At 35.7% G+C, this 13,564-nt stretch overlaps 2 protein-coding genes across 11 annotated transcripts in view; one reads left to right on the forward strand and one right to left on the reverse strand.

The window, feature by feature from the left end:
- Window positions 1-1,933, reverse strand: part of LOC129260935 (uncharacterized) — a 32,477-nt gene extending 30,544 nt beyond the window's left edge. For 5 of the 10 annotated variants that reach the window (XR_008584590.2, XR_010293740.1, XM_054898961.2 and 2 more), the window contains exons 1-3: window positions 1,863-1,933; window positions 1,487-1,675; window positions 254-312 (exon numbers count right to left, since the gene is read on the reverse strand). Coding sequence is in view for 6 of the 10 variants with exons in the window: in XM_054898961.2 (XP_054754936.2) it covers window positions 254-312; window positions 1,487-1,580 (153 nt within the window). In the remaining 4 variants the exon portion in view is untranslated. Of the gene's footprint in view, window positions 1-253; window positions 313-1,486; window positions 1,676-1,853 lie in introns of all 10 variants that reach the window. The other 5 variants (XR_010293751.1, XR_010293746.1, XM_064100334.1 and 2 more) reach the window with 1 other exon arrangement.
- A 241-nt stretch (window positions 1,934-2,174) lies between these two features.
- Window positions 2,175-12,277, forward strand: LOC129260965 (enoyl-CoA hydratase domain-containing protein 3, mitochondrial-like). The gene is made up of 9 exons (XM_064100340.1): window positions 2,175-2,280; window positions 3,292-3,434; window positions 4,188-4,323; window positions 5,338-5,443; window positions 6,577-6,661; window positions 7,788-7,897; window positions 8,889-8,947; window positions 9,500-9,606; window positions 10,734-12,277. Exons 1-9 carry the CDS (start codon window positions 2,197-2,199, stop codon window positions 10,852-10,854), a joined length of 951 nt encoding a protein of 316 aa, XP_063956410.1. The 5' UTR covers window positions 2,175-2,196; the 3' UTR covers window positions 10,855-12,277.
- Window positions 12,278-13,564: the final 1,287 nt, after the last annotated feature.

Below are 13,564 nucleotides of genomic sequence, written 5' to 3' on the forward strand. Positions count from 1 at the left end.
TTTCAAGCTTTTGATGTGTCATATTTTATGCAAGCATCTCTCCCAAATCATGTATTTCTTAATGGAACATGACAGACTCAATAAGTCATCTTGGCATTAGATTACACTCAACTTTGCACTCTGAGCCAGAACAAAAGAAATGACAGTGAATCAATTCTTCTGCCTCGGCCACTCAATTGTTCTGGTCCTGAGTGTAGAGTCAAGTGTAATTACACTCAAAGATTGCAGACGGCCATTGTTCACCATTACTTACATCATCAATATCATAGATTTCATCAAATCTGACTTCAAGGGAATCACTTCCGATTTCATCTGATAAAAAGAAAAAAAAAATCTTTTTGAATTCAAACATAAAATCATAATTGAATACAAATGAGTGTCAAATGTTAGTGTTGTACATTTAGAAGATGAAATAATAAAGTTCTAAAAATAAAAAAACTTGGATCCATATCTGACTATATGCACCATTTCAATCATTTCGGGGGTTTCCTAACACACAAGCATTAATTTTACTATCTCTCTAACCTCTGCAAACATAAACGATCAATACAAAAAAACAACTTAGTATCAAGTACTGTACCAAAATTTACTGAGGATCGGGCAAACCATTTTCCTCTCTAAAATATGCAAAGTCTGTCTGTCAGGGGTATGTAATTCAAACACTGGTTCACCCTATATCATACAGTGTCTGTGTGCCCTAAAGGTAATAAAGCTAGGGGGCGCTGATTTTCCATTTAGGCCACAGGTAATATAAAAACAGATTTTCATGTGAAATTTCCATTCATATTCAATTATAATCTTAAATTAATACATGTATGAACTTGGTTCATACTTAATTCTAAAATACAGTATTTAGTTTTAGACGGAAATGATTTTAATTAACTTTGTGTCATGCCTATGGCTTGTATTCCCTCCAAATCATTTACAGATTGTATTATTTAAAGCTGAAAATGTAAAAAAAAATGCTTTACAATGAGTAGGCCTATAAATTATAATATCATGTTCAAAACTTTAATCCAATACAATAATCCCTCAGCTGGACATTCAAAACACTGTATCGGCCGAAAGATTGTGCAAATTTTTTTTTCTATCACCATGACAAACACCAATATAGCAGCGTAACCATCAGCACATTTTTCTTGCGATTCTAAAAAAACAACTTTTTAAATCAATATGTTGATAATACTTAAGTCACATTGTGTTTAAGCGTGCAGAATTACTATGTTACAAGTTAAAAATACCATATGCTGACCAGAAATTGTTTTGCAGACCTTGTTTACATATGCCATTGTGGGGAGGGGGTGATGCAGGATTGATACAAACAAAACAAAAGAGCCATTAACAGCAAATTATTTTTCCTCTAAGGCTCGAACTCCATTTGTCACCAGATTAACCATTTTTCAGACAGAACTTTCATGACTTTATCTTTTCTATTTGTTAATCTACTATATTATCGTCTGTCATTTTGTAGAAATAAGACACAAACCTTGCAATGTACACAAAGCTACATTTAAAAATGCTCCCAGGATTAGAATTAGCTGCACAAGCAGCTTTTCACTCAAGTATCCACGCCCTTCCATCGCTTGCTAAGTAATGCCGCTCCGCTCTGCTAACCCGAGCTGATTGAGGTATACTATTGTACTGCCGCACTGTTGAGTGTTGGCTCCCGGCTTCCCTGTGTAAAATTAAAACGAGATGAGGGCAAATTCCGGGTTAAGAACATTCGTCAAGCAGAAAAATAATCACTACTATGATTAATATTATAGCTAGAAGTGTGACTTGACATCTATGATTTCATTAAAAGCTAAATGATTAGAAAATTACTGTTACATTTCAACAAAATAACTGAAAACAAGACTTACTTTGATAAGTCGATGCGAGGGGATATAACGTTAGCTCTGTTATGTTGCCAAGCCGTTTATCATTATCAATTTAGACAAATCCATTTTATGTAGAGGGAAATATTTTAATATTGAGAAGAATAATATTATGACAAAAGAGTTCATGGTGAATCGATGCAAAAAAAATTGAACTATTGTGCTCAAATTGCGCTATAATTCTGTATTTAATGGGCATTTTCTTTGAAAGATACAAAATTACTATGTTGATTGAAGGAGATACACCCCCACATAAACCGTACACTACTTGCGAATTGCATGGCATGTGGGCGTGTCCTCGTTTTGATATGAAATCAAAATGGCTGCGCCCATGGCCGTGTATTCTGCTGTAAAACTGGCTCTAAATCCAGTAAAAACATGCCACTTGTGGAACTCTGTATCGGTAATATCTCCTTTTTTATATTCCATTAAAATGATTTCATATCATTTCCCATGTTTTTTCTACAGGATACACTGCAGCTGCCCGAAAAATAATCGATCTAAAAAGTTAGAGTAGGTTCATGATCTCGGTACGTGCAGTTTAATTTCGTTTCGCACGACTGATTTCATTTTGATCGCATCCCGGCCCGACGAGTCCCCGCAGCCAGCGGCCAGCTAAGTCTAAGACTAGAGATAGCCGGTCGGTCGGTGTGTTGGCGAAAGCGCTCTGACTTGCGGCTCACAAATTATGGCACGATTTTAAGTCAAGACAAGAGTTCAATCAAAATCAAGATTCAAGTGCACCACGGCCACGCGCCACCCCCACTGCTTTTAAACAATTTTTTACGTTGCTTGTTGTGGCTTGTGGCTTTGTGCAGTGATTTGGATGGATCGAATCCAGCAAAACAACTTAACAATAACATAAAATTAACAAGTCAAAACATTTATTTTAGTTGTAGGCCTCATTATGTTACTTGTTAGACTGAAGTTTGAAGTTCAATTTTTAATGAGTTTATTTCATGTTTTATTTTAGGTTTTTGCATATGACAGTGAGTTCATGTGTTGGAAATTGTTTATAGATCTATTTGATTGATGTTGCTATAATTTAGCCTCAAAAGGTTTAACAAAAAGTCAGCATTCGTCTCCAAGAATTTGGCAAGCAAAAAAACAAAACAAAACAAATGAAAAAAATAAAGGGACTTAATTGGGCCTACACAGACTGGGTGTTGTGGCGTGCGCCTGTAATCCAAGCTATGTGGGGAAGTTACAAATTGATGCAGAGGTTCGAGGTTCGAGCCCCGGTCACGTCTTTCGGATGGTGACGTTAAAGGTCGGTCCCAGACGTACATAATCATATCTAATTGATACACGTCTGACAAAACTCAAAATACACACACACACAATAGAACCCTCTAAAGAGCAAGCAAAGACTGATTATGATACTGTGTTTTTTTTTCACCAAAAAATCAAACAGGCAAGAAATGTTCATCCATCTTTCAACCAGGCAATCTTTCATCATGAGAAGAGGAGATTCTGTGCAGAGAGTAGTCGACCTCTCACCCAGGTCACTCAGGTAGACGGCATCAGGAAGATCACTCTTAGCAATCCTAAAAAGAGGTAAGTCGCAGGTCTTTGGTACTGGTACTAAGTGGTAGTCTGATTTGGTTTGAGGGGCAGGGGGCACCCCCCAAAAAAAAAAAGAAAAAAAAAACACCCCAAAACAATTATAATTAATAATCATAAAACTCTTAATAATGATTGATGATGATGGTGATGGTGATGATGATGATGATGATGATGATGATGGCAATGATGATGATGATGACAATGATGATGATGGTGGTGGTGGTTATGATGATGATGGTGTCGATAACGATTATGACCCAAAAATGAATAACAATAGAAATAAAATAATGAGAATAAAAAATAAAAAAAACTCTTCCAACACCCTTTTTTCGATTCCAATTTTTTATGCACCAGATCAAAACTTCATTGTTTGACCAGTCTATTCAGATCAAAGCAAATTTTTACTTCACTTCTTTCACTTTAACATCACCTTTTGAATAATACAATTCTTTTCAAAATCTGGTCAAACAAATGATCCCTCCATGATGATGCACTATATTGTGTATCTTTGTATTGTGTATCACAGAGGAGCTCTGTGTACCAGATCAAAATAAAGCAAATTTTAACTTCACTGTCATTTTACGACACCTCTTGAATATTACAATTATATTCTTTTCAAAATCATGTCAAACAATGAATTATGATATAAAAAGTATCCCTCCATGATGATACACTATATTGTGTATCTTTGTGCCTGACTCTCCTTTGAATTAGTTTTGTCGTTCTTCTTAATCTTTACAACAGGAATGCTCTTTCACTTGCCATGCTTAGCAGAGTCACAGAGGAGCTAACTCAAGATGTTGATGATGGCAACCTAAGGGCAATCATCATTGCTTCCCAGGGACCAGTCTACTCAGCAGGTCATGACCTCAGGGAATTGGTGAGTTCAGGGCCTAGAGGAGTTTGATCGATCCAGTCCATCTAAAGTTTAGAATTCTTGGCCCGAATTCACAAAGGTGATTTTGAAAACCATCAGTTAAACCCATGGTTTATGCAGATTTCATGTATGAATTATGCTTATTTACCATGTGTATTAAACAATGTCAATACTGATGCACACTTTTGTCATAGTACGTGAAATTGACGCCTGTTGCCATGGTTGAGTACGCTATTTTATTCATGAGTCCACTGTTATGAAGAGTGGCCTCCTTATTTCAAAATAGTGGACTTGGGAATAATTTTGCGCACTGTGACAAAAGCGCGCATCGGTATTGGTCATTTTTTTAGATACACAGTAAATTAAGTGTAAATTATACTGTTAATCTGCATTAACCATGGGTTCAACCATGGTTTTCAAAACCACCTTTGTGAATTAGGGCTCTGCTCTAATGGCTGAAAAAATGCAATGGCAACTACATTTATGTATGACTTGAATGTCATACATCACATTATTGATCCTTTGCCGAAGCCATGCTTAAAACGCGATTCCTAAGTCCTTTTTTCATCATATTATTAACCCATTGCTGAAGCTTTAGCTGGGTTTTATAAGCGATTCTGAACACTTTACAAAAGTTATATAACATATCATTGACCGTGTGCTCAAGTTTTAGCCATGCTTCAAAGGTGATTCCCAAGTAATTACTCAAGTTCACATTATTGAACCTTCGCCAAAGCCTTAGCCGGGCTATAGAGACGACTCCCAATCACCAAGTCCTTCAGAGAGGACTCAAAACCGATGGTACTTAGTTGTTTTCATAGACTCTGATACATCCAACCAATTATTCTTGCTGGGCAATAATATCCAAATCCGTTAGAAGCAACTGGAGATGTTAAACGGTATATGAGATTTGATGTATTAGAACTAAGTATTATCATTATTATTGTAACCCAGGAGAATATTAAAAGTAATCAGTATAATGTCTATTTCTCGAAATCAATGTCTTTCTGTCTACAGACCACCAGGACAGGTCGTGCCTACCATACAGAGGTGTTTAAGAAGTGCTCTGAAATGATGATGCTCATTGAAGATCTTCCTGTGCCTGTCATTGCTCAAGTCAAAGGTATACCACATGAATAGGCCTTTTTACTATTGAAGTGATTCAAATTTATGCATGTTTCTCTCCCGTCACGTCCCGTGTTTCTCTCCTGTAACCTGGTGAAAAGGTGTCACTTTCACCTAAATTATCATAATTATGATAGACTATTAAATTAATTGTTGCTATGGCTGGCAAACTTTCAAGCTGTCAAGAACAACCTTTGTTTGAGGAATATGCATACAATATTCATTATTATAGTAGATATTATAGTTTACAGGTCTATTATTTGTTCCCATTTGCATATGCTGCCTGTAAGGTCATTAGAATGGTCATAGAATTAACATCTGTAATGGAGTAAATGCTGTTATCAAAGTGGAAAAAGATAATTAAACTTTCATCTCAGCTGTGATGCAAGACTTTTTTGCTAAATGGGCTGTCATACTTTAAGACTTAATGCACTTTTACATTATTTTGGGGATAAGGGTGCATGATTGATTGAAACATAAGTGCTTGTTATTATACAAGAAATGGTGATTCTAACATTACTAATTACATATTATGCACAATCACAATATCCCACTTTCAGAGATACTAGAATAAACACTACAATGTACACTACAAGGCCTTGATTTAGGAATTCATAGGGGCAAGGCTATTATTTAAGAGGGCACTTAAAGAAAAGGGAAGGGATTGCTCACTTTAGAGGTTCTCCCAAGGTCACAGGCTATCAATAGTAAACTGTACTCTTCTAAGGGACCCTTGCACTGGATTACCACATGGCACCAAGGCCTCAGGTAAAAAGGGCACTTATTTTGGCCTTAAATCTAAAAAATAATTCGGAATGACATCAAGGGCTCGTATCATAAAGGATTTGCAACTGTTGTCACTTTGTCATAATGGAAACTACCATGGTATCAGGGCTCAGCAGCCAATCAAAATCAAGGTTACCATCAATACTATGGTAGTTGCCATATTGGCAAAGTATAGTTGCAAATCCTTTATGAAACAGGCTCCTGAGGGCATTGGAAGCCATGGCTTTTGGTAGCCTTGGGTTAATTTGAGCCCTGCAGTATGATATACTTTATGGAACCCCAATAAACAACAACTCTGTTTTATTCATTTCTCATATGTTATTATTTCTTGATATACTCTTTTAGGCCTTGCCACTGCAGCTGGATGCCAACTGGTAGCCAGTTGTGATATCGCTGTAGCTGCGGACACAGCTAGATTTGCTACCCCAGGGTGAGCACCATAATGGCATTGCCATATGTTATATTCTTTTTTTAAAAAGAGAGAAAAGGTGAATTGCAATTTTCATTTTTAGTATTTTTTCAAGAGATTCAATGACTTTTAATGTTTAAACCTATTATAAAAAAAACTTGAGCAGGAGGAGGCATGATAACTCAAGTCCATAGAGCTGGGGCCCGTCTCACAAAGAGTTGCGATTGATCCGATCAATCGCAACTATGGAAAGCCAGCAAAGTCAACATATACCATGCATGTTTGTTCAAAAGAAAATTCTAGATATGACGTATATTCATAAATTCATTGATTTCTTTACAAGTTTGTGTGTTCTCTTTTGTTTAAAAAGGACATTTTGCAAATTTCCTGTAAAAAAAATTATGACACTGATGGATTTCCATAGAGTTATGATTGATTGGATCAATCGTATCTCTTTGTAAGATGGGGCCTAGGAGTTTTGGATTATGGTGACCTGGGCGCGGGATAAACAGCCATGGGCTCCGTGGCATAAAAGTTACCATTATGGTAACTTTTCCATGCAATGGTAACTTGCATGGAATCCTTGATTCTTATTGGCTTTTGATCATCATTACCACATTGTGGAAGCGCCGTGGTGTAGCAGTTCTGACTCTAGCCTTATAATCAGAGGATCGTGTGTTTAATTCCCACTCTGGCCTAGCGTCCTTTGGCAAGGCGTCAATCCACAATTTGTAACTCTCCACCCAGGTGTTAAATGGGTACCCGGTAGGATGCGAATGCCTATGTAGTATGCCAAGCTATTGAGTCTTGGAACTCTTGTTGGAATGCTCCCCAGGGAGTGGAGAAGGTTCATACATTGTATGCAGGCATGCAAGGATCCGATGACCGGTGTAATAATATATCTGAAAAGCGCTTAGAGATGTCATTCTGATGTGTAAAGCGCTATATAAATGCGGAATATTATTATTATTGGATGGCAAAGTTACCAAAATAGTAACTTTTACACAACAGGGCCCTGGTCGGAATAAAAACATCCAACAAGTCCTTTCATGACAGCTCCTTCCTGAGGAGTAAAATAAATACTCTGAATCATCACTTTATTCCTCAGAGATTTCTAATAGATCTCTAATTTCATTTCACTATTCAGTATATCAGTAGGTCTGTTTTGTTCCACGCCAGCCGTTGCTCTAGGTCGAGCAGTCCCTAAGAAGATTGCAATGCAGATGCTCCTTACAGCCGAACCCATCTCTGCTGAAGGTGAGAGTAATAATAATACCATGTTAGTGAAAAAAAATTGACATCTCACATATCCCCAATTTAAGGAAAAAATATGTCATGAATACATAATTATTACATATGGCCTGAAAGAGTATATTCTCTCAAATAATTTGATACCATATTTATGTTGTATGTTTTAATGCTTGGATGATCAGGAGGTACTTGCAGCGATGTAAATTTTGATTTGCCCCAAATGAAGGCATGACTGCAATGAATAAATCCGGATGTCAGTGATGTCATAATCCTACAAGGGTGCCATTAAAATCCATTTCAAAACAAATTTTCAGTAATTTACATTGTAATTGTTTGATAAATACATTTTAGTAGCAATTCTAAAGTTAATATCATTGAAAATGGATTAGCAATTATGTTTTACTAACTCATATAGAATTATGACATCATTGGCATCTGGGGTTCATTCATTGCAGTCATGCCTTACTTTGGCGCAAGTCAAAATTCACATCACTGCAAAGAATACCTCCTGATTATCCAAGCGTGAAGTTATTTGGGCGAAGATACTCTTTCCAGCCATATATAATGATTATGCATTCATGACATATTTATAATTAAATTGGGAATTTGTGAGGTGTGATTTTTTTTTTACTCACATGGTAGTTTAATTCTTTATGTAAATCAATCTTTTTGAAATGGTGATTAGGATCCCAATGGATTGATTGGCTGAATTCTGTCACATGACCAGTTATTTATTCAACCTAATAGATTAATTTGCTAATGACTGGTACTAATGGCTAAGTCTATCGACCAAGCATGATTTTGAGATGTGAATGGATTATCAAATAACATGGATCCATATCACTATCTTATCAAACATATAACAAACATCATTTTGCTCAACAATCCAATGTAGGTAAATGTAGGTACTTTGTATGTGTTATTCTTGCTGGTCCTCCTGATGATATGTAATATTTTTATATTTATCTATTCTGTGTTCTTATTTTTTCATTTACAGAGGCTCTCAGACATGGCTTGATCAGCAAGGTGGTACCTGAAGAAGCAGTGGAAGAAGAAGTAAGAATGGTTCTTTGATAAACCAAAAATGGGAAAGTCCTCCTTAAGTTATTTCACACCTTGCACATACATGTAGATCAGATATAAACGGTTTAGTTTATGATACTTTTCTGTTAAACAGAAAATGCAAACTTGAGAAAGAATCACTGTTAAACTTGGATAAGTCTATATTGGAAAGCTTGTAATAATTTCCTATATGAAAAGAAAGTAATATGTATTTGTAATTATGATATACACTCCTAAGATACTACTATGTGTTTGATGACAATTTCACTTTTTTAAAGAAGAGTTCTTGGGTCTTACTATTCCTAAAAGGTGCTGTTACTGATTGGATTAGTCTCTGGACTTTGGAACCACAAAGTCCGGGTTAAAATCCCACCACAGCACTTGAGTCCTTTGGCAAGGTATTTATCTACATTTGCCACTCTCCACCCAGGTTTCATAAATGGGTTCTGATTAGGGTGTCCATGCTGTAGCTTGGCTAGAAAAATGCAGTGATCAAAAACATAGTAAGCATGATATAAATGTTGCATACTATTGTTATTATAACAGACTATGAGGATAGCACAAAAGATATGTGAGTACAGCGGTTCTGTCATCTCTCTTGGAAAAGCCTGCTTCAACACACAAATGAAGATGGACAGAAACTCAGCTTATGAGTAAGATACAGTTTGACATTCATTATCACAGTTTAATCAAAAAGAGATTCACATATTTTTTTCACTCCTCAAATTTGTTACAAATATCAATTATCTACTCTTTTCTTTAGAAAGAAAATAATAAATATGGGTAAACCATATCGAAGTCGAAATGAACAATGGTTTAAAAATTTCTTATTGAAAATATTGGCACTTTGCATTTTTACATAGTAAAGTAAAAAAAAATTAATTGCCTTGCCAATACAGTGTAGTGATTGATAAGCTACTACTTTTTATTTGGGGCACTGTCAGTTTTATCAATTTATTTCAAAACCCTTTTTTTTTCCTGTCAAATCCTGTATATATATCTTATTCTGTTTGGGATATCTAGTATTGTCCCTTGAAGGAGACGTGGTACCTCTATGGGTAACCATTGTACATGCAAATGGTTATAGCAGTCTTATTGACTGCATAGTTGTGGCATTATGCTTAGTGAAACTGGTATATAAAAGACTGCAATAGGAAACAATCCTACTGATGTAGTGTAGTTCAGTTGCAGAAATCCACTTGCAAGTTGGGGCCCCTGGTTCCCTATGAATGATCAATGGAAAGTTAGAGGCTGCTTTTATTAGTTACTAAAATCCTTCATATTCAATGACCACCCCCCCCCCCCCATAAAAAAAAAAAAAAAAAAAAAAATTAGGTACAATAATAATAATAATATTATTAATAATAATAATGATCATAATAATAATAATAATGATAATAATAATAATAATTGTAGATTTCTAGCAGTTGATATTTTAATTGAGTAATTCTTTTTGTATGTGTGACCCCCTTTTTCTTCACTCTTACTTGACTTTATGTACTGCTCAAGTAACATTTTAGAGCACTAGAAAATAGAGACAAGTCAATTCTGGAAGGTCCCACATTTAACAGGGGGTATGGCATTGCCCTTTCGATAACAAGTTTTGTGCAACTAGGACAAGATGTTGGATATTAGCCTGGATTTTCAGCAAGTCAGATGTAGGCTTATAATTATTACACATTTGAAATGATTGCGTGAAATATATCAGTAATCCACCTCAGTTCAGTGCTTCCGATAGTTTAATTGAAGTTTTCACATTCTCTTTTTTTTTTACCTGCAGCCATGCGAGTGATGTAATGGTGAACAATTTATCCTTGGTGGAAGGGCAGGAAGGAATTGATTCATTCGTCAATAAAAGGTCACCAGTCTGGAGGCATGGGTTTGACAAGGCGCATGATTGAGACATTTCTCCCCTTCTACTTTCTAACTGTCTTTCTCTCTCCTGTTTCTCTTTCTTTTTTCCATCTGCCTCTTTTCTTCTCTCTCTCTATCTTTTTCTTGCATTTCTTTCTCTCTTGTTCTCTTTCTGTGAAAGATGTTAATACAAGATAACAGTACCAAGTCTTCCATGAGCATGAATTGTAATATTGCATTTGCATCTCCAACTCGTAACTTACCCATTTTAACAAAAAGCATTGTTTGTATGCATAGATTTAATTAACCATTAAGAGACAATATGCAATTGAATAGTTATACTGTCTCAGTCAAATCTCTTGATACCACACTAATTTCTTCAATTTAGGCAAGATTTTACTTTGCAGATGCAAATAACACATTTTGAATATTCCTGTATGAAAATTGCTTAAGCTTGGGCGTTTATTTGACTTATGAAAGGCTGAGCTGTGCAGACCGTCACTGTATATTGTTAAAGAAAACTCATGCTTGATGTAAATTTTTCTTATTAATACACATATTGCTGATTTTAATTCATATCTTGTCAGGAATTATGAGAAGAAACTTTCCCCAAAGACTGGTAACTATGATCACCTCTTGTACAGTGATGAATTTATTCACTTTTACACTTCAGTTTTACTTTTCTCTACAGTGTTTTGATGAAGGTGGTAGGTTTCTATATTGGTTGAAAGTCAATGATATACTTTGTCAGTTTTCAACAGTCAAGAAAATGAAGATTTTAAGTTTCATTAATAGTTTGTACATGTATGTGAGGAGTAAAGTGTGCTACAAATTTCATCAACCTCCTTGTGTTCTGAACAGTAGAGAAAAATAAATGTCCAAATATTAAAATTTATTACAATGAATTTGGTTAATTTGTATTACAATTAACACTACATAGTTTAAATTTGCATAATTTAAAATGCTTGATAAATCATGGGTATCCAAGGATCTGCCTCTAATTTATGTGTGGCACATTTATTTGAAGCAAAGTCTGACGTCCCAATGTATTCATTGGTGACTTATTTCTGAAGTTCGATGTACTTGTCATCCAGACTTGCTAGGTCTCACACCCTAGGCGTGAGACTCCAGCATTTCCAAACTCTTGCTCATCCCCCCAAATCTCTTTCTCATGCCTCTATCACAGCCTATCCCCATATACGTAAAACAAAATACCTGATGATCTCACATTGAGTCAGGGTTCCCTCCCTAAAATTTTTGTGTCACTGGTCTTTGAATTTGGCATCTCTGGTCATCAGGTAGCTTGGATTTTGAGAATAACTTGCCTGTCGATTCATAGTCAAGTTACCAATGCCAAACAAATCAGTGCTCATGACCGAATGATTGTACTGTTGTGTATATTTTAATTTGAAAAGAAATCATGTAAAAATTGTATATTTTCAGAGAATAAATATAACTTATCAAATCTAACTGTATTCTTTATTTAGAGTTCTTGTGTGCTACATCATGGTGTAAAAATGCTTTAAATGAAACTACCGTGAGTCGAAATTCAACAACAGGAAATTCATGTCATTATGAAAATGAAAAAAAATCACATTTTTAATAAATCAATGTTGCTACATGTAACTCACATGTAATTTTTTAATGATTTATTGCTCATGAAGATTAAAAATATTTTGGTTATAAAGCGTGTATGAAATCGTCATGTCGATGCAAGAAGGCCATTAACATCACACATTCGCGCATCACATGTGCACAAATACACCCTTAGCAGCACGCATAAGGGCATTGCGTAAATGTGTTTCTGCACCGATAAAATGCGCGAAAATGTTTTGCTAAAGGCGTTCTTGCTCTGACACAACAATAATGTGTCTGAAAACAGGAGCAGCGTGTCTGGAGCCCGTCTTACAAAGAGTCGATTGCAACTATGGAAAGCCAGCAAAGTCAACATAAAATGCATGTTTGTTCAACCTTTTTTCTAGATATGAGGTATATTCATAAATTTATTGATTTCTGACAATTTGGTGTATTCTCCTTTGTTTTCAAAGGACATTTGCAAATTTCCTTTAGAAAAAATTATGACACTGATGGATTTCAATAGAGATACGATTGATTGGATCAATCGTAACTCTTTGTAAGACGGGGCCCCAGGTGTATGGGGGGGGGGCAATATGCCCAAAAAGGTGATGTTATATTTTTTCAATATAATCATGGGGCTAGTATAGCGTTACATGGCCCAGACATCTAATTTTTATACTCTTACCTTGTTTCCTCTTATTTTTTCAAATATATTCTCCTTTTTTTCACATCTTCAAACTAAATAAAATCATAACCAGGGGGGATGCAGTTCCTCCTGCCCCCTGTGATATGTTGAAAGCACAAATAAAATAATTTAAATTTTCCATGAAAATGGCACTTAATTGGAATTATGACATGAGGAACTTTTCACATGCAACATAAAGAGAAAACTAATTTTTTCATGGATTTAAACCAACCTTCATTTAATTTTCTGCTCTTTTTAGAACTAGCTGCCACAAGGAAAGACATTACTTTCATTTTCATGAGATGATCTGAAGTTGTTCATGTATACCATTTCACACACAGTGGTATACGAGCCGCACCATTCAAAGTTTGCAACTTCATATCGGGAGGGGGGTGGGTTCAGTGCTCCCTGCCCCCGGGTTATTTAAAGAAGTGGGGGAAGCAAAAAATGTCCCCCCCCCCCATCAAAATATTGGGTGTTACCCCGAGTCATAT

This window comes from Lytechinus pictus, chromosome 1, assembly GCF_037042905.1.
Source record: "Lytechinus pictus isolate F3 Inbred chromosome 1, Lp3.0, whole genome shotgun sequence".
In the NCBI taxonomy this organism is placed as follows: domain Eukaryota; kingdom Metazoa; phylum Echinodermata; class Echinoidea; order Temnopleuroida; family Toxopneustidae; genus Lytechinus; species Lytechinus pictus.

Bases quoted from the DNA above. Each gene is read 5' to 3' on its own strand.
- LOC129260965 (XM_064100340.1), top strand. From the start codon at position 2,197: ATGGCTGCGCCCATGGCCGTGTATTCTGCTGTAAAACTGGCTCTAAAT. The intron at 4,324-5,337 runs GTGAGTTCAGGG...TTCTGTCTACAG, and splicing joins GTCATGACCTCAGGGAATTG to ACCACCAGGACAGGTCGTGC. The intron at 7,898-8,888 runs GTGAGAGTAATA...TTTCATTTACAG, and splicing joins CGAACCCATCTCTGCTGAAG to AGGCTCTCAGACATGGCTTG.